A 27,347-nucleotide genomic window follows, 5' to 3' on the forward strand; every position below is an offset into this window, starting at 1 on the left:
GCGTCATACACTTCTCCCCATTCATTTACGCAGCACATAGTAATCTTACTAGAACACTATGTGCAGCCACATACACACACACTAACGTTACTCAAGTGTTCTGAGAGTGAATATACATTACCTCCAGCCAGAATGTGATTTCTATTCAGAATCCTGCCACTTCTGTAACGTTTGTGTGAGATTTACAACACAGCAAGCGTAATCTCTGTCATTTAAAACGAGATGTCTATTAACTCTCAGGACACTTGAGTAACGTGCGCGTGTGCCTGTGCCTGTGCGTGTGAGTAACTGCACATAGTGATCTAGTAAGATCACTATGTGCTGTGTAAATGAATGGAGAGAAGTGTATGACGCTGATTGGTCACTGATTGGTCAGCGTCATACACTTCTCTCCACAACGCCCACTTGGTCAAAAAGTAAAACACGCCCAGTTGTCCATTAAGAAAGTCATTAGCATAAAGCTAATATAGGTCATAACTCCGTCAAAAATAATAGTTTTTCTAAATAAAAGACACTGCTGTAATCTACATTACAGCGCCGATCACATGATGTACAAGAAAGGCCACTTATAATGTGGTGACAGAGCATCTTTAAGTCTCCGCCTGGGACTATTGTCACTACCGGGTGCTGTCTTCACCCGTTACTGGGGCTCCTATGGAGATATAATATTTACAATGGAAAACTGCACTTTAAAAGAATAAATCTATTATGACCTCTTAGGGGACATATAGGGGCAGATTTACTATATAAAATGCTGGTGCACATGCCGTGCGCCTCATTTATATGCGGTTTTAGACACTGTTTGCACCTCATTTAACAAGAGGGTGTTGGCTAATCGGGTACAAGAACATGGTTTACAACTTGCCACAAAATACTAGGGTAAGCTAAGGCATCCAAGAAGTGGTATAAGGGAGAGAAAAGTGTCTAACATGTCTAGCAAGATCCACCAAATTTATCATACAGCGTGCACCACCGTGATGAATTTGGCGCATCTTCAGACTGCTAGGTCTTTTTACTGTCTAAATCTTAGACAGCAGTAGTAAATATGTCTCATTATGTGGAAAATAAAAACATACAAAAATAAAAAAAACACAAATAAAGTTAAAAAAAATACATTCAGAACACCCAACTTTAACCCAATGTTACCCATTGCCTATAACCGATGACCGAAATGATAAAAACGACCAAATCAAAATAGGGAATCCATGTTAATGTTTTTGAAAAATGAAAGACATTTTATTTTTTACGCAGTTTAACCCTAATAAAAATAATTAAAAAAAGCTACTAAAAATGGGATAAAAACAAAGACCTGTGTGTCACAAAGAAAAAACAATCCAAAATGATTTTGGTAGCCATACAAATAAAAAAAAAGCTTTACAGGATATTCTGGCCATAGGCCACAATACGGCTGTTTGGATATATGATCCAGGTTTAAAGATTGAGTCTAGGATGATGAGTATAGATTGTCTAATCCCCACCCCCACCAAAGAGAAACACATGCAGACCTATAATGTAATAGAAATGCCTGCGACAGTGGAAGGTAGGGGGAGGGGGGATTTGAATGCACAGCTCCCTTCCGTCATCTTCTTTATACAGAAACACATGTTCTGACTGCTCCGTCTTTGCTTTTACCATTTTGACAGAGCCTGTCACCACACAATCAGCAGCAGAGACGCAGACAGGGATGTGATATAATTATCTTTTATCATTTTAAATATTCTTCGTCTAGAAACAAAATGCAGAGGAATTTTACAGAAACGGTATTGTAGGAATATTTAGTTGAAATTCCAAGTAACGTGCGATGTTATCGGCACCATTCATTATGGGTATCAACCTATTACATAGCATAAAACACCCATTATCTGTATAGTAATAGAAAAGCAAGGCAAGACTGATTTCTGTAGGAAAGAGCAGGTTTCTACCATGCTATAATGTTTTACAGGTTATTCCATACAGACAGACCTAAGTAATAATGGCCAAGGGGACAAATATGTAGGACCTTAAGCAGGGGCGTAGCTAGAGGGGCTGGCGGGGTGCTTGGTCTTGGCCTGGATATTTAGAAACAGGGCTAGAACAGAAAACTGATGAAGGATAGCCTTGCTATGACAACCTCCCTTGACATTTATAGTCTAAACCATCTAAAGAACGTATTGCTATAAAAGAGGAGAAGAGTACAATACATAAAACTCAAAATCCAGATGAAAGACACACCGTCACAGTTTTTTCAAGAAATTTTACATAAATCAGTAGTACATGCAAATAATGGAAACTTTGTAATATATCTTATTAGAGAACATTTCCTTTTTCTCCACTTATGAGCTACTTTTTCTACTTTCCCTGCCTTCTTCACTGATCATTCACTGTCATATCATTTTGAGAGACAACACGGATTATCAGTTCACTGAAGGATCAGGTTACAGCTGCCAGTACAAGTCTATGGAGAGGGTAACGGTGGCAGAGAGACACACGGACGCTGCAGCAGCTTCTAGCAAGTGTTCTATCTCACCCCAATGCTGGATTCTCAGCTACACTGCTCATTACTGCTGTATAATGACCTTCATGCTGCTACAGAGAGATAGGAGAGTAGGACCTACTCTCTTCTCTGTGTGACATGTATAGGAGACATTATAGCAGCTGGTCTTCACCTTCTCTGCAGCTGAGCTCAAGGAAAACTGACACAGATAGAGCATACAGATGGGAAAGCTGATAAAAAATGCCATTTACAGATATATATAGGAAAAACGTGATTTACCAGACCCGGACACTTTCTTCCATTGCGCCATGATTCAGTTCTGATGCGCTAGTGCCCGTTGTAGGGCTTCACCATGCCAAACACAGCAAGCTGGAATGCACTGTGTGTCCTGACACCTTGCTATCCTAGCCAGCATTCCCCTTTTCAGCAATTTGTGCTACAATGTGGAATCGGACCAGATAGACGAGAATTGGGTGCCTATGATGCAGCTGCTGGTTCACCAGCTGTCCTTCCTTGGACCACTTTTGGTAGGTACTAACCACTGTATAACAGAAACATCCCACAAAACCTACCATTTTGGAGATGCTCTGACCCAGTCTTCTAGCCATTACAATTTGGCCCTTGTCAAAGGCACTCAGATTATGAGGGTATGTTCACACGATTAACAAAATACGCCTGAAAATACGGAGCTGTTTTCAAGGGAAAACAGCTCCTGATTTTCAGAAGTTTTTTGAGCAACTCGCGTTTTTCGCGGCTTTTTCGCAGCGTTTTTGCGGCCATTTTTGGAGCTGTTTTCAATAGAGTCTATGAGAAAACGGCTCCAAAAACATCCCAAGAAGTGTCCTGCACTTCTTTTGACGAGCCGTCATTTTACGCGCCGTATTTTGACAGCGACGCGTAAAATGACAGCTCGTCTGCACAGAACATCGTAAGACCCATTGCAAAGCAATGGGCAGATGTTTGCCGACGTATTGAAGCCGTCTTTTCAGGCGTATTTCGAGGCGTAAAACGCCTCCATTACGTCTGAAAAGAGGTTGTGTGCACATACCCTTAGGCTGGGTTCACACGTGGCGGAATTTCACTTGAATTCCGCTGCGGACACTCCGCAGCGTTAATCCGCAGCGGAGCTGTTTCTCCATTGACTTCCACTTCTATTTAGAAGTGTTCGTTTAGACGATGCGTAAAATTCCGCTGCGGAGCATAGGCTGCGATGCGGAATTTGGTGTCCGCAGCATGCAAGGGATGTTGCGGAGTTGTGGCGGACTGGTTGCGGACTCATGGCGGAATTTCTCCATTGACTTCAATGGAGATTCTAAGTTCCGCAATGAAGTCCGCAGCTGTCATGCACATGTTATGTGTGCTGCGGATGCGTCTTGCTTTTTTGACATGACATTTCTTCATTCTGGCTGGACCTATGTATTTCTAGGTCTACAGCCAGACTGAGGAAGTCAATGGGGCTCCCGTAATTACGGGAGCGTTGCTAGGAGACGTCAGTAAATAGTCACTGTCCAGGGTGCTGAAAGAGTTAAGCGATCGGCAGTAACTGTTTCTGCACCCTGGACAGTGACTACCGATCCCAATATACAGCAACCTGTAAAAAAAATAGAAGTTCATACTTACCGAGAACTCCCTGCTTCTGTCTCCAGTCCGGCTTCCCAGGATGACGTTTCAGTCTAAGTGACGGCTGCAGCCAATCACAGGCTGCAGCGGTCACATGGACTGCCGCGTCATCCAGGGAGGTCGGGCTGGATGCCGAAAGAGGGACGCGTCACCAAGACAACGGCCGGTAAGTATGAAATTCGTTTACTTTCACTAGGGAAAGTGCTGTCCCTTCTCTCTATCCTGCACTGATAGAGAGAAGGGAAGCACTTTTCCCGCAGTCCGCAGCAGCTAGTCCGCATCAATTTACTGCACATTTTGGGCAGATCCGCCGCAGAATCTGCAACGCAGATTCTGTGCGGCATTGATGCGGACAGTTGCGGAGGAAATCCGCCACGTGTGGCCATGCCCTTACGCTTGCCCATTTGTCCTGCATCCAACACATCAACTTCAAGAATGACTTCACTTGCTGCCTATCTCATCCCACCCCTTAGGCCGTGTCATTGTAATGAGGTAATCATTGTTATTCACTTCACCTGTCAGTGGTTTTAATTTTATGACTGGATGGTGTAAATAGATAGCTAACAGAGGCAGAAACTGTATTTCCCTAAGTAAAATAGAATACATCAATAACATTATACCCGATATCTGAAGGTTTGCCATAGGTACTCACCACACTTAAGCCAAGCAGTTCTCTATGTACATAATCCAGATTCAGTCTGTCAAGATTTTCCAAGTAATGCTGCAGGCGAGTGTATGTGTATGGATAACAGTAAGCAAACTGATAAACATCATCTTCTCGGTCAAAGCAAAAAGCAAAAGACATAACATAGTTTTTGCGATGATCTGGGCATCTATAGTAGTAGACATTTTTGGAGGGCAGCCTCTGCCTGCAAAGAGATAAAATATATACAAGAGTAAATAGTAAAATTGTTGTATGTGGTTTAAAGATTGCATAAGGGGTATGGAGAAAAGGTTTGGCACTGTTTATAGGACAACGTGGCTGGGGCCACATATAACCTAAAACCAATTTGTTACCATCTCCAGCTGTGCATTTTAACACAAAGAACATTTTTTTCTTATACTAGGCATTCCCGTTGCAAATGTTAATAAATATATTTACGTGAATACATTTTAGTAGAAGTAAAATATCATCAACCTAATGAGCAACCCTTTAACAAGGTCATGAATTGTGCATGCATATACAATGACAGGGTGTAAACAGCGCATTTTACAAGGATTATTCCCGTAAGCTTAGTATAAAATGCATAGTCCTGCTGAATAACGGAGATTTTTATTGATTTTTTTTTTAATGTGTTTAAATAACCGGAATTGCTCTCTTCTGAGTCAGCAGATCACGTGGTTCTCAGGCATGACTAGGGATATGAAGGTTGTAACCCAGTCGCGTTAGGAATGTAAATATTGGTTTAGAAAATTGGCACTGAACACTTTAATTCTGCTGAACACCTTCCATTTATCTGCCTGTGTAATACAGAGCTTCCAGACATAGCTATCCTTGTAAAAGCCCTTTTACACTCTGCAGGTGCAGCGAGTCCTTATCAACGAGACATTGTTGATCGGCGCTGGTTTGTTCCTGTCACACGGAGCTATGGCTGGGGACGAGGGGTCATTACTCAGATCGCTCGTCCCCATACATTATTATCATGTCGGCAGGGAGATGTGCTGCCGACAACGATAATCTTTTACTTTTTTAGAACAATACGACCAGCAGAAGATTGAGCGTTTGCTCGTTCATCTGTTGATCGCCAACCATGTTTACGCACGGCAATTATCGGCAACAAGCGTTATATTAACGCTCGTCTGCCCGATAATCATTCTGTGTAAAACCCGGGAAAAGAGATTGAGCCAAACAAAGAAGACACACTTCACAGGACATTTCTTATCTCATCCACTCAGCACATGGTAACCAGTAGTCTTAAGGCCCTTTTACATGGGCCAATTATCGAGCAAACGACCGCCCACAGAAGGCTCGTTCCAAATCATGCCCAAACAGGGCAACAATCAGCCGATGAACGAGCAAACGTTTGTTCATCGGCTGAGTGTATCGCTTATGCGGTCAGAAATATTATCGTTGTCGGCAGCACATCTCCCTTTGTAAACAAGGAGACATACTGCCGACATGATAGAAATATATGGGGACGACCGATTGCGGGAACATTTGCTCGTCCCCATTCATTGCTCCTTGTAAAAGAAGCAAATGAGCGCCGACTTTCGAGCTGTCTCATTGATTGGCGCTCGTTTAAACGGCCCATGTCGGTCCATGTAATAGGACCCTTAGATTTTGTATTAAAACTTTATTAATGCGAGTAGTCTAGAATTCTAGGATATTCAACCAAAACAGTCTTAATAATGGATTAGCATCAGACAATATCATCCGCACAGATAAGTTTATGAGCTATCTCTTCACCCAGGTTGTTAACGTTTCTACTCAGTTGTTACAGTTTTAGAGAAAGTTAGGTGACAACCAATATGACCTCTATAATAACAGGAATTGAGCTTTCCAACTATGGTCCCATTCACATCACATTTTTGGCCTACATTTAACACATACCATGGAAAAGCTCCCAACATATTCTTTAAAAGTAGGCTGTGCTGGATGCCTAACAGTGGCATCTGTCACCCATAGGCTCTAATCGTACACGTTAAACTGAACTCTCATGATCCTGTTCATGACGTGTCATCATTCCTCACAAGCGTCCACCAGTTATAGACTATTGTTGTAACCGTTTAATGTATACGTGATGAAAGGCTATTGAAAAGCCCATGATGTATACATTAAACTGATGCTTGTGACATATGCCATATAGTGGCATTTCATCCATAGGCTCCCATGTTCAAAAAGTTTTTTCCCACACTTTATACGTTTGTTTTTTTTTGCGAGATCCCGTTATATGGAATGGCATAAATTTCTCTGCTATTTCATTCTTTACAAAAAAAAAGGTAAACGAGCCAGTTGGAGGCTAATGTAGCCACGAGGACACACTTAGCCTGTACTTCTTAGGGTATGTTCACACGAGGGCGTCCGTTACGGCTGAAATTACGGGGATGTTTCAGCCTGAAAACATCCCCGTAATTTCAGCCGTACCGGCATGTGCAGGCGCTTGAACGCCGCGTCCATTACGGCCGTAATTAGCGCTGCTATTCATTGGAGTCAATGAATAATGGCTCCAATTACGGCCAAAGAAGTGACAGGTCACTTCTTTGACGCGGGCGTCTATTTACGCGCCGTCATTTGACAGCGGCGCGTAAATATACGCCTCGTGTGAACAGACAAACGTCTGCCCATTGCTTTCAATGGGCAGATGTTTGTCAGCGCTATTGAGGCGCTATTTTCGGATGTAATTCGGGGCAAAAATGCCAGAATTACGTCCGTAAATAGGCCGTGTGAACATACCCTTACTCTAAATGTAGGACAAACAAATGATGTTAATGGGGCCTTTCTTGATCCTCAGATGTTCCTAGTGGTACAGTGACACAGTTCTTGCTCCACTTTTGATGCAAAACTGATACACTGTGTTATTCCTAAGGTGCTAAGGGGCCGGAGAATGACATAGGGATTCAAAGAACACCAAAGAGAGGTCATTCACTGCCCGTCATTGTCCTAGGCATAACGCAGTGTACACAAAATGGCATTTATCTCACCTTACAGCAGCCTGTAGTCCTTATTTCCCTGCCTGTTTGTTCTCTGTGAATATTCAGAAACCTCCCCAGTCATTAGAAAAAATAATCTACTGTAATACAGTAGAAGACAGGGAAAAGGGGGATGCAGCTGCAGTTTCTCTCTTAGTCTTTTAATTACACAGCATTAGGGTTTATTTAGACGAACGTGATATACGTCTGTGCAACGCGCGTGATTTTCACGCACCTCACACGGACCTATGTTAGTCTATGGGGCCGTGCAGACTGTCCGTGAGTTTCACGCAGCGTGTGTCTGCTGCGTAAAACTCACGACAGGTCCTATATTTGTGCGTTGTTCGCGCATCACGCACCCATTGAAGTCAATGGGTGCGTGAAAATCACGCGCAGAACACGGAAGCACTTCCGTGTGACGCGCGTGATTCGCGCAACAGCAGTAAAAAGTATGAATGAAAACAGAAAAGCACCACGTGCTTTTCTGTTTACAAAATACAAACAGAGTGTCATAATGATGGCGGCTGCGCGAAAATCCCGCAGCCACGCATCATACGCAGCTGACACACGGAGCTGTTAAGTGCCTTTTGCGCGTGCAAAACGCACACGCTCGTGTAAATCTGGTCTTAGGTTGAGAGAAAGGGGAGGGGGAGCAGGAGACATCTGATTGGTTCAGAGCACAAATCACAGCTCAAACATCACACCACGAAGGACCCTCCCACTCAGTCTATACGGCCACTGAAAATGTACATTTATAGAAACCAGCAGAGGGGAAGAAAAAGTCCCTACAATTGTCCACGGACTGATTATAACTTTTTTGGTTGTACACTTAGAAAAATTTGAGAAAGATGGGCGACAACTCTGGCCGGAGCTATATTGATGACCATTTTGTTTGACACAGAACCTAATATTGGACTCCATAGGAACTCTTTAAATATGTATGCAGTGAGTGGCGGCTGCAGGTATCCACTCTGGTGGCATGTAGGAAAAACACAGATCTCATAGCAGTCACATGTCTTGGTTCTATAGTAGGTAAGCCACTAACCTGAGTCATGTATTAAGGCTCTTTAAGTGGTAAGACATGGACTAACAGGGTAGCCACCTATAGGTGGCGCTTGAAAGTCAGTTTTTTTAGGGCTTCAAGATTATTGTTTTTTTTATGCAGAATACTTAAAAAAAATAAAAATACAAAAAATAAAGAAATAAATATATATATATATATATATATATATATATATATATATATATATATATATATATATATATATATATATATATATATATATATATATATATATATAATATTCAAAAATACACAGGGGGCAATAAAAGTACCCTATTTTCACATTTACTGCGGAGTGCTGCCTATTTTTTGAATATTATCAAGTTTGGAGCGTGGTCTGTTCCTGAGAATTTGCACCCACCATACACCGGTGCTGCTAGATATATTTGTTTATCTATATATATATATATATATATATATATATATATATATATATATATGTATATATATATATATGTATATATACACTACCGTTCAAAAGTTTAGGGTCACTTAGAAATTTCCTTATTTTTGAAAGCACAGTTTTTTTCAATGAAGAGAACATTAAATTAATCAGAAATACACTCTATACATTGTTAATGTGCTAAATGACTATTCCAGCTGCAAACGTCTGGTTTTTAATGCAATATCTACATAGGTGTATAGAGGCCCATTTCCAGCAACCATCACTCCAGTGTTCTAATTGTACATTGTGTTTGCTAGCTGTGTTAGAAGACTAATGGATGATTAGACAACACTTGAAAACCCTTGTGCAATTATGTTAGCACCGCTGTAAACAGTTTTGCTGTTTAGAGGAGCTATAAAACTGACCTTCCTTTGAGCTAGTTGAGAATCTGGAGCATTACATTTGTGGGTTCGATTAAACTCTCAAAATGGCTAGAAAAAGAGAGCTTTCATGTGAAACTCGTCAGTCTATTCTTGTTCTTAGAAATGAAGGCTATTCCATGCGAGAAATTGCCAAGAAACTCAAGTTTTCCTACAACGGTGTGTACTACTCCCTTCAGAGGACAGCACAAACAGGCTCTAACCAGAGTAGAAAGAGAAGTGGGAGGCCCCGCTGCACAACTGAGCAACAAGACAAGTACATTAGAGTCTCTAGTTTGAGAAATAGACGCCTCACAGGTCCTCAACTGGCAGCTTCATTAAATAGTGCCCGCAAAACGCCAGTGTCAACGTCTACAGTGAAGAGGCGACTCCGGGATGCTGGCCTTCAGGGCAGAGTGGCAAGGAAAAAGCCATATCTGAGACTGGCTAATAAAAGGAAAAGATTAATATGGGCAAAAGCACACAGACATTGGACAGAGGAAGATTGGAAAAAAGTGTTATGGACAGACGAATCGAAGTTTGAGGTGTTTGAATCACACAGAAGAACATTTGTGAGACGCAGGACAACTCAAAAGATGCTGGAAGAGTGCCTGACGCCATCTGTCAAGCATGGTGGAGGTAATGTGATGGTCTGGGGTTGCTTTGGTGCTGGTAAAGTGGGAGATTTGTACAAGGTAAAAGGGATTTTGAATAAGGAAGGCTATCACTCCATTTTGCAACACCATGCCATACCCTGTGGACAGCGCTTGATTGGAGCCAATTTCATCCTACAACAGGACAATGACCCAAAGCACACCTCCAAATTATGCAGGAACTATTTAGGGAAGAAGCAGGCAGCTGGTATTCTATCTGTAATGGAGTGGCCAGCGCAGTCACCAGATCTCAACCCCATAGAGCTGTTGTGGGAGCAGCTTGACCATATGGTACGCAAGAAGTGCCCATCAAGGCAATCCAACATGTGGGAGGGGCTTCTGGAAGCATAGGGTGACATTTCTCCCGATTACCTCAGCAAATTAACAGCTAGAATGCCAAAGTTCTGCAATGCTGGAATTGCTGCAAATGGAGCATTCCAAGACGAAAGCAAAGTTTGAAGGAGAAAATTATTTTTTCAAATAAAAAATCATTATTTCTAACCTTGTCAATGTCTTGACTATATTTTCTAGTCATTTTGCAACTCATTTGATAAATATAAGTATGAGTTTTCATGGAAAACACAAAATTGTCTGGGTGACCCCAAACTTTTGAATGGTAGTGTATATCTAGTAGCAAGGATGCAAACTAGCTCATATCAGCCAAGCCAGTCTCGATACACCCGATGGGTTTTTTATTGAGGGCCAGTACCCCCTCGGCTGTGTCTAAGGCATCTCGTTCAACTAACCAGCACCTTGCTATACACTGATGAGGGGCAACAACCCCGAAACAGTGTTTACAGATAAGTTGCTCTTCATTTTGGCGGAGTCCCTGTTTTGATTGATATGAGCTATTTTGCATACTTTTTCCCATGGAGCATTGCCTGTAAATAAGTCTCCATACACTCGCTGGTTCTCTTCAATGAAAGCCAGCACCATCCTAAATTGTAACAATGAGAAATTATCGATTTTAGATATTTAAGTAACCCAGCAGACCTTTGCCTTTAGTTTTTTGGTTTTTATTACATTTTATATAGTCCAAAATTTAACTTTTTTGTTGTTGGGCAGTCCGAAAATGATTCCATATTTCAGCCACACCAAGACCTTTATCTTCAATTTATTTTACCTTTCAGTGATGAAGTTAAACATCTGCTTTATTACCCATCATGACACCAGCACTATCCCTGCCGCTGGCTAAAATGTGCAGGTCTGCTTCCCAGACCATCTGGCTTAAATATTTGTCTGTCGCACGTGTGACTCTGAGGCATTTTCTGCTCCTAAATGTCTTTACAACTCTCTTAAATAACTTCGTAAAAAGAAAATCTTATTTGGGTAGTGGTCCGAGACAAAAACAATTATTTAAAAGTAAAAACAACGTGGTACCATCAAGTTAAATCTGACGGATTACAATAATTTTTAATCATTTGAAAAACACATTAAACGTGACCTATCAATGTCTTAACTAATGTATTATTATGTATCTATTTGGTTTTTTTCATACACCGGTTATGCCATAAAATAATGCTGTCTTGTTAAAATTATACAATGTGACACAATTTGTACTGGGTGGAATGCCAGTATAACACATGTGGTCTGTCATTGTGGACAATTAGGGGTGTAGATATAGTGGGTGCTCAAGTGCGACATATAAATGCACCAATATTATAAATGGCACATGGTAGATGCTACAGATTTTGCTTTGGGACCCAGGAGCTTCAAGTTCTGCCTTTGTATACAATTCTGGTGCAAATAATAAGGGTATGTTCACACGCAGTGAGCAAAAACGTCTGAAAATACGGAGCTGTTTTCAGGTGAAAACAGCTCCTGATTTTCAGATGTTTTTAACAACTCGCGTTTTTCGCAGCGTTTTTTACGGCCGTTTTTGGAGCTGTTTTTCAATGGAGTCAATGAAAAACGCCTCCAAAAACGTCCCAAGAAGTGACATGCACTTCTTTTGATGAGCCGTCATTTTACACGCCGTATTTTGACAGCGACGCGTAAAATAAAGGCTCGTGGGAACAGAACATCGTAATTCCCATTGAAAGCAATGGGCAGATGTTTGTAGGTGCATTAGGGGCGTTTTTTCAGGCGTAATTCGAGGCGTAAAATACCCGAATTACGCCTGAAAACACTGCGTGTGAACATATCCTAAGGGTATGTTCACACGGCTTATTTACGGACGTAATTCGGGCATTTTACGCCTCGAATTACGTCTGAAAATGCGCCTCAATAGCGTTGGCAAACATCTGCCCATTGAAAGCAATGGGCTACGTTTGTCTGTTCACACGAGGCGTATATTTACGCGTCGCTGTCAAAAGATGGCGCGTAGACGCCCGCGCCAAAGAAGTGTCATGTCACTTCTTCAGACGTAAATGGAGCCGTTTTCCATGGACTCCATGGAAAACCAGCTCCAGTTACGTCCGTAATGGACGCGGCGTTCAAGCGCCTGCACATGACGTTACGGCTGAAATGACGGGGCTGTTTTCTCCTGGAAACAGCCCCGTAATTTCGGCCTTACGGACGCTGCCGTGTGAACATACCCTAAGAGTCATGGGATGATACTTCATGAAATCTCACCTGCATAGTCACCCACTTTTTTCACAAGTAGAAAAAAGAAATCTAGTAATAAAAGTGAACGCTCATGTCCAGCAGAGTGAAACATGTATAAAAAGATTTGGTCAATAGACAATGAACTGTTCATCTGATGGAATCTACATTGCGAAACCTTGTAAATACATTGTGGTGATGCTGAATTACAGCCTGTATTATAGTAAAGAGCTGCATTCACAATTGGGCAGGCTTCAGAGCCGAAATCTTTATTTTTGCACACAGTTTTCTTTGATAATCTGAAATCTGAGAAGTGTCCTTATTACACCAGACATTGTACAATATTGGATATAAAACATCAGGATCAGGGACATCATAAAGCCAGGCCTCTATGGTACAATATCTCAAGAATACAGCATTGGAGCATGTCATCATTTTTTTCTGTGTACCTCTATATTAAATCAGAGGCATGCGGAGGTACAGTATAGAAAGTCTTTGTTCATTGTATGGCGCTTGCAGCATTTATCCATAGTATTGCAGTGTGCATGGGCCCTTAGTCTAAGGTTGCATTCAGACTTCCCTTAGTTCAAAAGAAGTGTCAAGACTTTGTCCTTAGACTGCATAATAGGAGCTCAGCTGTTAGGCGGGGTTTCAATGTAGCGTAAATGCTGCAGCATTTCCGCAATAGAATTGTGTCCGGATATTCTGCAGCATTTACAGTAGCAGCAAAGTGGATGAGATTTAGAATATCTCATGCCCACACTGCGGAAAAAAAACGCACGTAAACGTTAATAACTTGACCTGTGGTGCGGAATTTAATTCTGCTGCATGTCAATTTATGCTCAGTTTTTGTTCATTTTCGGTTACGGGTTTTCGCCATTGAATTCAATGGGGATGCAAAACCCGCAACAAAAAGCAAAGCGTTGCGGCTTTTGCGGCGTAATCACGGTGGTTACTCCGTAAAAATCGCAACGCCGGAAGAAAAAAATTAACATACTTATACCCAGTACGCCCTCCTCCTTCGTGCAGCCCGGCCTCCTGATGTTGCGTCTCATGTGACCTCCGCAGCCAATCACAGGCTGCATCGTCACATGCCCTGAAACGTCATCCAGAGATGCTGGAGCGGACACCAGAGGAGGGAGGGGGTAAGTATGAACAGCTTTCCTCCCCAGCGGAATTTCCGTTCGAAAAATCGCACCACAAAGTGGTGCGATTTTTTTTTTGTACGGAATGTCCCGCAGGTTCCAGGTCGGACACACTGCGTGATTTTTACGCAGCGTATCCATCCCGTGGGAACCCAGTCTTAGGAAACAGACTGCCACAAGCTTGTTGACTGATGCAAATTGCAACCAGCAGAATTGGGAATGCAGCTGTGGAGTATAGCAGATGCTATAACTGATAGTACGGTGATCTACAGACTGTGGCTCTTTAGATGTAACAAAATTACAACTCTCAGCATACCCTGACAGGGTATGCTGGGCTATCAGGGCATGCTGAGAGTTGTCGTTTTGCAACTGCTGAAGAGCCACAAGTCCAAAAAAGACAACTGCTCTAGTAGTTACATCCATGCCAATGCATACAAGTCATATACATCCATAATTCTCCAGACCAGCACATTTGACCCAAGACTGGGTTGTACAGAATTGGAGAAGCATGGTTGCTTTAATCCAGAAACAACACCACACCGGTCCAAGGGATGTGCCTAGTATTGCAGCTCAGCTCCATTGAAGTGAATGGAGCTGAGATGCAATACCACACACAACCTGTAGACAGGTGTGGCGCTGTTTTTGGAAGAAAGTATCCTTTTTTTTCTAACTTTGGACAACTCCTTTAACTGCTCTTTCCCAGAGATGGTCAATTAGTGGGACGTAATAACAGAATGTCCCTTTAATGTTATGCAGAATGCAGAACAAAATAACTCCTAGCCAGTCTCTATGACAAGTAAGGGGTTAATGGCAGGATCCCCTGTGCCCTTCTAAAAATAATGATATTAGGATTCTTTTCCTTGCTAATCTATTCTTATCTCTCCTAGCACTTTGTAACCACTAATCTATTTAAGTGAGTCATGGGGAGACAGTGAGTTTAATGTTCTGATACAGGCAGCCATAGTAAAAGCTAATAAGATTTTGATCTTATCCTGGAATTAAGGAGGGGGTGGATGCATCTCTATTCTAGATCTTCCTTTCTGCATTTGCTAAACCAAAGACATGTCATGGTTCTTGAATTAACCTTTATTGTCCTACACAGTTCACTATTTACTTTTTTCCCTCTTTATTACTATTTTTCGCGCTCTGCCTTCTGGAAAAGGACACCCACACACTGTGACAGCAGCTGCTCCTATTAATTTAAAGCCATTACAAAAATTAAAATTAAAACCAATTATGTTGGCTGGTTTATAGCCGCAAAACCGCTTCAGTGTGATTGTTCCCTCTGGTTATGGACACAAAAATAAATAAATAAAATTCCCAACCTAGAGCTGGCTGCCAGCGGAATACTAATACACTCGGAAGCTGGCAGGACGCAGTCACATTCCGGGCAGAAGAAAATCATCAAGTGTCGCAGCAACAATTGCCGAGTTATCCATGTGCCGAGATTATTATCAGGGAAAAGGCACGATATTAAGAACGAGGCCCTGGGGCGAGAATCAAGATAATGTGCTTAGTGCCGACATATATGACATGTAAGGATATTCACATGAGGAAGATTTGTAACAGAAATTCCAATATGAATGAGGTTGTCTCAGCGGCAAGCAGATAGATTTCTACAAGATCCATTGTGATGAATGGGACAGACGCAGAAATTTCGGCAGCAAATCTGCTCCGTGTGAATATATCCTCAGGGTATGTTCACACACTAGACTAAAAACGTCTGAAAATACAGCTCCTGATATTCATTTTTTGAGCCACTCGCGATTTTCGCTGCGTTTTTTTCGGACGTTTTTGGAGCTGTTTTTCAATAGAATCTATGAAATACGGCTCCAAAAACGTCCCGGGAAGTGACCTGCACTTCTTTTTCGTGGCCCATCGGAACATAACGCAGTTTTTCCCATTGAAATCAATGGGCAGATGTTTGGAGGCATTCTGGTTCCGATTTTTCGGCCGTTTTTTGGGCGTTTGCGGCCCGAAAAACGTCCGAAAATAGGCCATGTGAACATACCCTAAAACTACTTGTACTTCGGGGTAGTTGTACATTGTCACTAAGGGTATGTTCACACGTAGTCAACAAAAACGTCTGAAAATCCAGAGCTGTTTTCAAGGGAAAACTGACCCTGCTTTTCAGACATTTTTTTACCAACTCGCATTTTTCGCAGCGTTTTTCGCGCCGTTTTCGCGGCGTTTTTTACGTCCGTTTTTGGAGCTGTTTTCATTGGAGTCTATGAGAAAACAGCTCCAAAAAACGTCCAAAGAAGTGTCCTGCACTTCTTTTGACGAGGCTGTATTTTTACGCGTCGTCGTTTGACAGCTGTCAAACGACGACGCGTAAATGACAGGTCGTCTGCACAGTACGTCGGCAAACCCATTCAAATGAATGGGCAGATGTTTGCCGACGTATTGGAGCCGTATTTTCAGACGTAAAACGAGGCATAATACGCCTCGTATACGTCTGAAATTTGGCCGTGTGAACATACCCTAATAGTAAACAATAAAAATGAGCAAATCAATTCTAAACTAGTAGTCAAATTCTATCAGAATTTCCCAAATGTTCTGGATTCTGTGAAATCGATTCGCACGAACCGGCATAACGGCGGCTACCTTCCGCCTTTTTACAGATTGGAAAAAGGAATTGGAGAGAAGAGGAGATAAAAAACTGACCTGGCCTGGTCCTTTAGTAGTGATAACTCGCCGCCGGCCTCCTGAGATGACATTATCATGCCCCATGTGACCACTGCTGAGACGCATCCGGCGGTCTCCTGAGAGGATGTTGTTTTGTCCCATGTAAGCGCTGCAACCAATCACAGTCTCTGTAACCCTCGACGAAAATCTATTGATGACTGCATATTTCGAATGGCCGACCATGTAACACATGTGCACAAGTCCAGATCTATGTTTCATTTCTCTACTATAACTGGTAGAAGGGATTCTCAAGAAAGGGGCCCTCTCCATGATGCCCATATTTCTTAACAGGACATAAGCACGGGGGTTGTCCTGAGTGGACAAACCCTTTATAAGCAGTGTTGCTTGTAAGGTTAGCCATACACATTAGATGGCTTTCAGGCCAACAACTATTCCTCCAAATTCCTTCATACACATGCGGGTTCAGCCAACAGCTAATCCTCTCGATCCTTCAAAAAAATGCTTGTTTGTCCGACAGCTATTCCTCTCAATTTCCCTATACACATGCATGCTCGGATCAGGGGGAAAGGGGAGTAAGCTGCTGCCAGAAAACCTTTGGTGGCAGCTTATCTCCCCTAAGTACAAAAGAATCGGGCACGTTGAAATCCCACTGCACGATCCTTCTCTCCCACAATCTACCATCAGGGGAGAGTCAGGAGGTTCTCATGCATATTAGCTGACTGTCTGACAATAATCCAATGTGTATAACCACCTTTAGTTTAGTTATATGCTCTGGTAAGAGTTAAAGGGGTTGTTTGGACACTGGGTGGATTTTCATACTGATGACCTATCGACAGGATATAGAGGAAAAAAAGAGTAAAAAAAACAAATGGTGCAAATCACAAGAGAAAATGCGGAAGATGAACAATGGTGAAGATTATACTCACCTGTTAGAGTTGTGCAAGGGTAGACACAACTCTACTGTAGGCAGGTAATAAATGGTGATGTAGATGCAGCTAGGTCCAAACCGGTGGCACAAAGGCAACCGCTCAATAAGGCATATAAGGAGAAAAACGTGAACAAAAGGGATTTATTGGGTTTTGAATAAATAATTAATTAAATAGGCTGCGCGTTTCGACGCTGGTCCAGCGTCCAAACCCGTAGCCTATTTAATTAATTATTTATTCAAAACCCAATAAATCCCTTTTATTAATTACTTCCTTGTCTGGATTTGCAATTGATTTTAGCAGCGCTGTACTTTGATTCACATTTTTCTCCTATCCACAGGATAGGTCATCAATATATGATCAGTGGGGGTCCGACACCCGGACCCCCACTGATCAGCTTTCCGGCTGCCTCCAGGCACCAGAATTTATGTAGTGTTCAGTGCTGGAAGCAGAAGGCTCAGTACACTGCATAGCGGCCATGCTGCAGTACTGCAACTCTGCTCCTATATACTTGAAAAGGAAACAGAGCTGCAGTACTGCAACATGGCCGCTGCACTGTGACCGGAGCCATCTGCTTCTGGTACGGACATCTGGTGTCCGGAGGCAGCCGATGCAGCTGATCGGTGTGGGATCCGAGTGTCGGACCCCCACCAATTATATACCGATGACCTATCCTGTGAATAGGTTATCAGTATGAAAATTACCCAGTGGCCGGACAACCTCTTTAAAACAACACCGTAATGAGGTCAACAAGTGCAATAGAAGCTAAACCCTGCTGGGTTTAGAATTTTTAACTTAATCCTTTCCAGGGGGTACAGCTTAGAAGGATTTCCTTACTATTGACATTTGTGACATACCAACAAGATATGAAATTTATGTCTCTTAGGTAAAAATCCCAAGGATTAAAGTTTATTAGAGACATGGAAGCTGACCAAACTCACACAAATGTTTAGGTAGTTGACTATTCATTTTAATGGAGAATTACTACTCATGAACGGTTGGGAATAGGGAACCCCTGTACTCTGGATTGGTGGGGGTGCCAATAGTGGCACCCTATAGATCACAATTTTATGGCATAACTAATTTATATGCTATAAATATCTATGGTCTCCAATATTTTGGCAGATGTCATAGAAGTCCTGTCAGTCCTGTAGTGGTACCTACGGAAGAGGTCGGATCGATCTCGAAGTGCATTGTACGCTTTTTTTCTATCTGTCAAATAAATTTTTTATCTTACCTCAGCTAGAAATTTTTACTACCCAGTGATAGCGCCAATTGCATCCTGCATTTTTCTTATTATTGTTGGTAGTCCTGTAGTTCTTGCATTATATTCTTAAAAATTGAAATTCAGGACGAACACAACTATAGGTCTTACCTCGACAATTCATGGACACAAAAAATATGTTTTCTTTCAATGTGATCACCATCAGAAAGCAATGCTGCATCTGTAAAGAACCTATTAGGGCACGTTCAGACGTGGCGGAATTGCTGTTGAATTCCGCTGCGTACAGTCCGCAGTGGAATTCTCCAGCGGCCGTTTTTTTCATTTCTTTCTATACATTTTTAGGAAAGTTAGTTCAGACGTTGCAGAAAATTACTTTGCGGAATTTAGGCTGCAGTGCAGATTTTTCCCTCCGCAGCATGCTCTTTCGATTGCGGAGAAGAAGCGTAATTTCACTGAGGATTTCAGCCTTTGCAATGCAAAAACTGAAATCTGTGGCAAGTCCGCTGTGATATCTGCAACGTCTGAATTACCTGTCAAACATGCAAATGTTGGTGCAGATTCATTGCGTAATTGCCCCAAATCTGCACCAATACTTGCAGTGGAAAAATTCTGCCACGTCTGTATGTGCCCTTAGGGTATGTTCATACGGCTTATTTTTGGCCGTTTTTCGGGCCGTAAACGGCCGAAAGATCAGAAACAGAACGCCTCCAAACATCTGCCCATTGAGTTCAATGGGAAAAACGGCTTTCTGTTCCGATGGGCCGTTCTTCTGCGCAGCCGTTTTGAAAAACGGCCGCGAAAAAGAAGTGCATGTCACTTCATGAGATGTTTTTGGAGCCGACGCTATAGAAAAACAGCTCAAAAAACGGCCGTAAAAAACGCAGCGAAAAACACGACTTTGAATAAAAATCGTCTGAAAATCAGGGGCTGCTTTCCCTTGAAAACAACTCCGTATATTCAGACGTTTTTGAGTTTGTGTGTCTACATGCCCACAGATGGAGCGATTATTGTACAAATGTTTGTATAATCCCTAGAATGCAAGAGATAAGCGCTACGTATAATAGCGAGCTACGATCGAACAACGAACGGTAAATCATTGGGTGTCCATCGATATGCGACAGACCTGGGCAGAAGATTATCATTTGTCGCCGCCACATCCTTTCGTCTAATCAGAAATCTTCCAGTTGTTAGCAGTTCATAGATGAGGTCTGGACGAATGAGCAACGATCGCAGCAACGACTGAACAATTATTGTGCGGTGTAATCGACCGCCTTTCGAACGTAAAAGAGTCACTAAATCATCGCTCGTCGCTTGTTCATGAAAGAATATCTGCCCGTCTAATAGGACCCTAAGGCTGGATTCACACGAGGGCATTACGTCCGTAATTGACGGACGTATTTTGGCTGTAAGTCCCGGACCGAGTTATGTACGATGCTAGGAGTCCCTGCCTCGCTGCAGGACAACTGTCCCGTACTGAAAACATGATTACAGTACGGGACAGTAGTTCCACGGAGAGGCAGGGACTCCTAGCGTCGTATATAACTATGATGCTAGGAGCCCGGCTCCCTGCACTGTGTTCGGTCCGGGACTTGCGGCCGAAAATACGTCCGTCAATTACGGACGTAATGACCTCGTGTGAATCCAGCCTTACAGAAGAGCTATATCGGGGGCCTTATAGAATAACTCTTTAAGAATTGTCCAAAATCCTATATTTGTATCTGCAAGCCGTTCTTTTGTACGAGCCAAGCCGTTCTTCAAGTTTAGTGGTCCTTTAAGTAAAAAAATGAGAATTCAATTATTGCTCTTTCTCTAATGTATGTCATTTTATTATAGCTTGACTTCGGGAATGTACTGAAGATGTCCAGAATCGAAGAAAATTGTAAACCGGTTTGACCAAAAATCTCTTATCTGTTGTTCAACTTTATATTAAAATACAGCAATTTCCTCCTACTAATATTGGCCTTGCTTGCTTAAGAGCCTCCGTCTTTAATGGTCGTGTTTGGCTTATAATGGTTATATAATCAAAACCATTAAAATCATTTCCCAACATCATCTTCTTTCTGCCTGTATGGCTCTTGTCAAAGTCAACAGAATTCAAACTAACATGATGGTCTGGTGATAAAACAAATAAAACTGCAGGAACTTTAGAAGATCGATGGGAAAGAAAATTAGCAATGATGTGGACTGAACCGAGGCAGCGACAGCGAAAATGATTGCAATCCGCAGCGCCAGTCACGGCATAAAGTGTGGGGATAACTTTCAAGCGCTATTGCCTTCAATGATAAAATGGTTAAGTGATTTTATATATTCTCTCCATAATCAGGCAGTATACTGTAGATACATGTATTATTGCTATCTGGTTAGAATAGATATAGCTCATTATATAGACTTGACCATAAAGGGAACATGTGACTTCCAACGTGCTGTTGTATCTGTAGGGCACATGTTATAGAGAAGTAGGAGCTGAACAGATAGATATGTCGTTGTGTACGAAAAGATACAGAATAATTTGCCATTTATTCATGTAAAGGGGTTTTCCGAGATCTAAAAAATGTTTTATTAATAGTCTGCACGCTTTATATAACCATAAATAAACCCCCCAAAATACCTTTTGATAATTATCATTTTCGTTCCTTGCTGTAAAGGTCTGTTTATAGCCTTCGCTATGTTTACCTCTTTCACGCGCTACACGCAGGTGCTGTGATAGCGCAAGAGTGAGCATGCGTAGTAAACACTGCTATTGTAGAAACTACGCATGCTCAGAGACGCTGGAGGAAGAGGATCCGGTCTACTCTTTCCCCCAGTGTACAGTGACGTCACCGTAAATTGAGCCGGCCGCAAAAATAAAATGTACGGGGCAGCGCCGGAAGAAACTATGTCATCAAGACTGGAGACGCATCACGTGACCAGTCCTGGAATTGGGTATTAGATAAGGAAGTCCAAACGTAAGTATATTACAAATTTGATTATTTTTAGAAGCGTAGTGAAATATAAAGTATTTTAAGGCCTCATGCACACGACCGTAGTGGTGTGCAAAGGCCATTATTTGCGGCTCGGACGGCCGCGGAGTTTCACCTGCAGCCGCCCGCAAATCGTGGGCCATACACATGGCTGCGTGCATTCATTTCTATGAGCCTGGACCGCAAAACAAGGCTGTAATAAGACATGTCCGTTCTTTTTGCGGTCCAGGATCCTGGGCAATGCACGGATCGTGGAAACCACAGTAGTGTGCATGGGCCCATTGAAATTAATGGGGCCGCAATTCAACCGCAGATTTGCGGATGAATTGCGGCCGCAAAAATAAGTTTGTGTGCATGGAGCCTAAAGGTTCTGGAAAACCCCTTTAATTCACTGCTAACTTTGAGCTTAAGAGTCCAGTGGGCGGTCCTACCCAATGATTGGCAGTTATTTCTGTATTAATGGTGGGAAGGCAGTCAATCAATGTTTGGGGCCACCCACAGGATTCTTTATCCCACAGTGAACAGGGATTTAAATGAAGAAATGATGGGTTATCCTAAATATTTTTAATAAAAATTACAGTATTTTTCGGACTAAGACGCAGTTTTTAGCAAGAATAATTAGCAAAAAAGTCCCTGCGTCTTATAGTCGTCAGTCAAGGGATCCGGCAGCGCCGGCCCCCCTGACTGCTTCTTACTTAACCCCTTCTTGACCCATGATGTGCACATCATGACCCAGCACATCATGGAGCGGGAAGGGGATGATGTTTGGAGCGGACCAGGTATTAACAACGGACAGCACACTGATCCATGCAATTAAATGGTGCTATTCATACATCCGTTTTTTTTTTTTCACCAAGCGGGTATCCATTGTGAGAAACTCACTGCATACCCTATTCTGGTCCATTTTTGCGGACCATACTACCCAATAAAGTCTATGGGTGCATGAAAAAAATGGACAGCACAAGGGCAACATCCATGTGCTATCTGTTTTTCACGCATCAGTTGCTGAAGAAATGAAGAAAAAAAAAGTAAAGGAAAACCAGGAAGTGCCGGCAGAGGAGAAACATGGACGAGAGAAACGGATGCACACGGAAACCAATATGATGCAACTAGGACGGTCATATGCATGAAAAACGGCTTTTTGCAGATGCAAATCTGACACGCTGGTGTGAATAAGGCCTTAGGTTGAACTCATTTCCCTCCCTTATCAACAGTGTGAGCCTATGTAGGGTTCCCTCTTTTACAACCCAAGCAACAATAGAGAAAAGGAGAGAACCATCCCTTAGGTCACACCACCCTTCTCTCAAGCAGAAGATTCTCAGGATGGAATGGAGGGTGGAGGTGACACGAAGCCTTAAAAAAGTGGAGTTACATTCAACCTATATGTATTTTTTAGATACGAACACAGATTCCAAACATTAGCTCCCAATTACTTGGAATTGTGTATCAGGCAAGTTAACATTAATACAGGTCTCGATTCAACAATACTGTATAGAAACTTCTTTACGTAACATCAATTTATCGGCTAAAATTTGAGAATGATAAAGTGAGCCAAACCTTCTATGGGCAAGTACACAGCACTGTCTGAAATAAACCTCGCAGACATTTCACATCACGCAGCTCTGTGGCCAAGAATATTTGTCATCCAAGATTGAATCCTGCTTTAAGTGCTCTTTGCGGAAAGTAAAATCTTTTTGGCAACGTTCACTGAAGTCAATGCAGACGCAGAGGATTAATAGTATTGCTTTTGTTATTGCCAACATTAATTAGAGGAGTCTCGCTGAATATCCTTCATATTTTATAGTTAAACTGTGTGGAATGAACTATCTCTACCTCTACACACATCAAGTTTTTTCCTTCAAGGCAGAAGAACAAAAAACCGTACCAAAAATTCCCAAAAATTTTAGGAAATTGAAAAACGTTTTTTTGTTGATTAAAGAAAAACACTCAAATAAAAATCAAATTGTAAAACTCTGGTAACATGGAGTTTATTATCATTATTATCACATCTCTTTAGAGATTCTTTCCGGCTTCCTATTTTTTTTAAATAAATATATATATAAAAATATTTTAAAAAAAATAAAATATATATATATATGCATATATATATATATATATATATATATATATATATATATATATATATATATATATATATATATATATATATATATAAATGTTTATATATATATTAAAGGGTTTTTCCACGTAGGACAATTCCTTTTTGTAATAAGGTTCCTCCAACCATATCCTGATCACACTCTGTCTCTCTTATAGAACGCTGGAAATTAGATGAAATTTTTTTTTTATAGAGAACCGTGCAGCGCCCCCACAGTTTAAATGTTACATTACACTGTACTTATTGAAAACAATGAGCTGTTTGAGTAATGCATAGTTGTGCCAGGTCCTCCAGGGCAAGAAGTGCCCTTTTAAGAAACTCCCTACTTTGACTAATGGAAGAAGTGCTGAATGGAGGACCGAGATCTATTAACTCAGATTTCTCTAGGATAGGATATTTGGAAATAGGTTTACTAAACCAGACAAATTTAGCCTACGACCAACAACATTGGCTCTTAGTGTTCTTGTAGGGTCCTGGAATTGTCCCTTATATGGACTAATAGGGCAGCTGGTGCTTATTTATATTTGAGGGGGAATTCACACTCTCAGGGTTGCCAACCTGCCGAAAAAAGTATGCGGCTGATATATTTTTTTTATGCTGGATGAACTAGTGAGGTTTTTCTGATTGTAATTATCATAATTTTACAGCTCATAATAACCACTAATATGTTCATTGTCTGAGATATAGACATGTATATCACTTATCATCTTTATCATTCATTGTAGTTTTCCAATTTGTTCATAAATTTTTTTTATGGAAAAGTGGTCCAGAAAAAGAGAAAATCAGGTTGCCAACCCGGCACGCCCTTTAATATTACAAATTTAGACTTTACAGCAGCACTTCATTGTCATCTGTACAGCCCAAGCTGGATGGACTTTGGTCTAGTGTCTTTTTAAAATATGGTGTAATCGCTGTTTTTTCCCATTTCACCCCATAAATAATTTTTTTCAGATTCTCAGTACATTATGCGGTACAATTAATGGCGCTATGAAAAACTACAACCTCGCAAAAAACAAGCCCTCATATTGCTATGTCAACAAAGAAATAGAAAAGTTATGGCTTTTGGAAGGCGGGGAGGGAAAAATTTAAATGGAAAACTCAAATTGGTTAATACCTTCCATGCTCTCATTCTGCATTTTCTAGTTTTTTTCCCACACATTCCATTTTTTTTTAACACCCTATGTTCACAAAGCCAAAAACCCCTGCTAGATTAGTCCCCCTTTTCCTCCATAAAATCCTTGGCCCCTGTAAGATTGTGCCCCTTTCCTCTCAGTTTCCTTCACACCATGTTTTGCAAGATATCTTTTGGGGGGAATAAAAAAATATGCACTGGAAAAAATCTGCAAACATATGGTAGAAATTTGTACACATTTGACAAAAAAAGTAAAAATAAAATTCTAAAAGGGAAAACATGCTTTTGTTACATTACAAACAATTATAGGGAAATAAGGGATTTACATGTATGCCATACACATGCATGGGTTCTGTCTTTGACTTACATTAGGAAAAAAGTATACATGGCATATACATTGTTTTAGTGTAAATAATACATAAAGGCCTACGCTATTCATTACACTAAAAAAGAAACAAAATGACAAAATAAATAAATAAAGAAAACCAATGGTTACAAGGACAGAGAACGCTGGGCTGCCTGGATCTTCTGTTTCTTGGGCCCAAATATTCCGGATGGTAGCCCTGCACATCTGTGACAATGTAGGCCATACATGGAGAAAAAGTTGTGTATTGATTTTTACACGCAAGGAAGTAAAGCGAATCGACCGTAAAAGTGCAGGTACAGATTTTGCATTCCCCAAAAAAAAATATCTAGGACAAAGGTTCAAATGACCACTTTAGTAGAGGGGTCCAGACAATGGTAAGTATACCTCTAATCCCTATATGTCTGATTTCCCTGATTCCAATGGAACACAGATTTTTGTTTTGAAAGCTAATGCATTGTTTGACAGCCAAGGTATCAATTCTGTGTTCTCTGGAAATGATACATAAAAGGCAAATGCATCCATTGTTTCTTAAGCTGTCTTTGTATATCTGACACGAGCATTCAACGTCTCCATTAAAATCAATAAGATCCCCTGGTAAATAACTACATTCAGGCGTTATGGAAAATAGCAATTCATATAGCTATATGAAAAAGAGGAATCAATAGCTCCCCTTAAATGGGATGCCTCGGGGGTTAAGTGCATACTTTGTTACATGTGCATCAATACGTCTCACTCATTACATAAGATGACGGACACAGCATTGATCGATAAGATGATCACAGGTGTATTGCATGCATGTTACAGTCCTGCCCGTCCAATTATAGCTAAACACAAACAAAATGGCTCAAATAGAACACTCCGGAGATACGTTACCGTAGAAAGGTTTATATGTATTTCATTCAGTTGTTTGTATCGGTTTATTAGGTTGATGGTGTAATATGTTCCTTTAAATATAATTATATTGCATTAAATCTTTATATAAAATAATCATAATTGCAGAATACAGCTTCATAGTAAGAAATGATGGACTGGCAACAGCCCCAAAAATTATAACCATTGACCTTCTTGCACACAGACGTGAGGGAGAACAGAGCACTCTGGGTGGAGGACCTGTTCAGGTTAGATGTAATGTCCGTAATTTCTTAGCAAAGCAGCCATAGAGATGAAAGTCCCATTAAAGGGACAGATCGATAAGAGATGGGGTATTACGAAATAGGGAGAGTTGGCTATCTACACTAGTCATAGTAGTTGTGGGATGGTTAGATGTCCCATTTGGGTGGCAGATGAAATGCAATACAATGCATGAAAGTCCAATACCATCCAGTTTGGAGCAATACAGGGGGTCTTAATGGGGTTGTCCATGATTACAAAAACATTCCAGCTTTCTTCCAAAAATTGTGCCACAATTGTCCATGGGTTATGTCTGGTACTGAAGCTCAGCTTATCGAAGTGAATAAGCCTGATCTACAATTCCACACACAGCTCGTGGACAGGTGTGATGCTGTTTTTGGAAAAAAGCAGCCATGTTTTTCTAATCCTGGACAAGCCCTTTAGGTCTACCTCCATAGCAACAACTAAAATGCCACAGCAAAAATCTAACTGGGCTGGCAAGTGGTCCATATTTTGGGTAAACATTAACCAATCATATATATATACAGTGAAGGAAATAAGTATTTGATCCCTTGCTGATTTTGTAAGTTTGCCCACTGTCAAAGACATGAACAGTCTAGAATTTTTAGGCTAGGTTAATTTTACCAGTGAGAGATAGATTATATTTAAAAAAAAAATGAAAATCACATAGTCAAAATTATATATATTTATTTGTATTGTGCACAGAGAAATAAGTATTTGATCCCTTTGGCAAACAAGACTTAATACTTGGTGGCAAAACCCTTGTTGGCAAGCACAGCAGTCAGACGTTTTTTTGTAGTTGATGATGAGGTTTGCACACATGTTAGATGGAATTTTGGCCCACTCCTCTTTGCAGATCATCTGTAAATCATTAAGATTTCGAGGCTGTCGCTTGGCAACTTGGAT

At 41.3% G+C, this 27,347-nt stretch overlaps 1 protein-coding gene across 3 annotated transcripts in view; it reads right to left on the reverse strand.

Annotated features, from left to right (window-relative positions):
* AGBL4 (AGBL carboxypeptidase 4) overlaps positions 1-27,347 on the reverse strand; it is a 1,201,113-nt gene that overhangs the window by 593,362 nt on the left and 580,404 nt on the right. For all 3 annotated transcript variants that reach the window (XM_075832130.1, XM_075832129.1, XM_075832131.1), the window contains exon 5: positions 4,746-4,962. In XM_075832130.1, coding sequence (XP_075688245.1) covers positions 4,746-4,962 — 217 coding nt within the window. The remainder of the gene's footprint in view (positions 1-4,745; positions 4,963-27,347) is intronic.

Source organism: Rhinoderma darwinii, chromosome 7 (genome assembly GCF_050947455.1).
Source record: "Rhinoderma darwinii isolate aRhiDar2 chromosome 7, aRhiDar2.hap1, whole genome shotgun sequence".
Taxonomy (NCBI): Eukaryota; Metazoa; Chordata; class Amphibia; order Anura; family Rhinodermatidae; genus Rhinoderma; species Rhinoderma darwinii.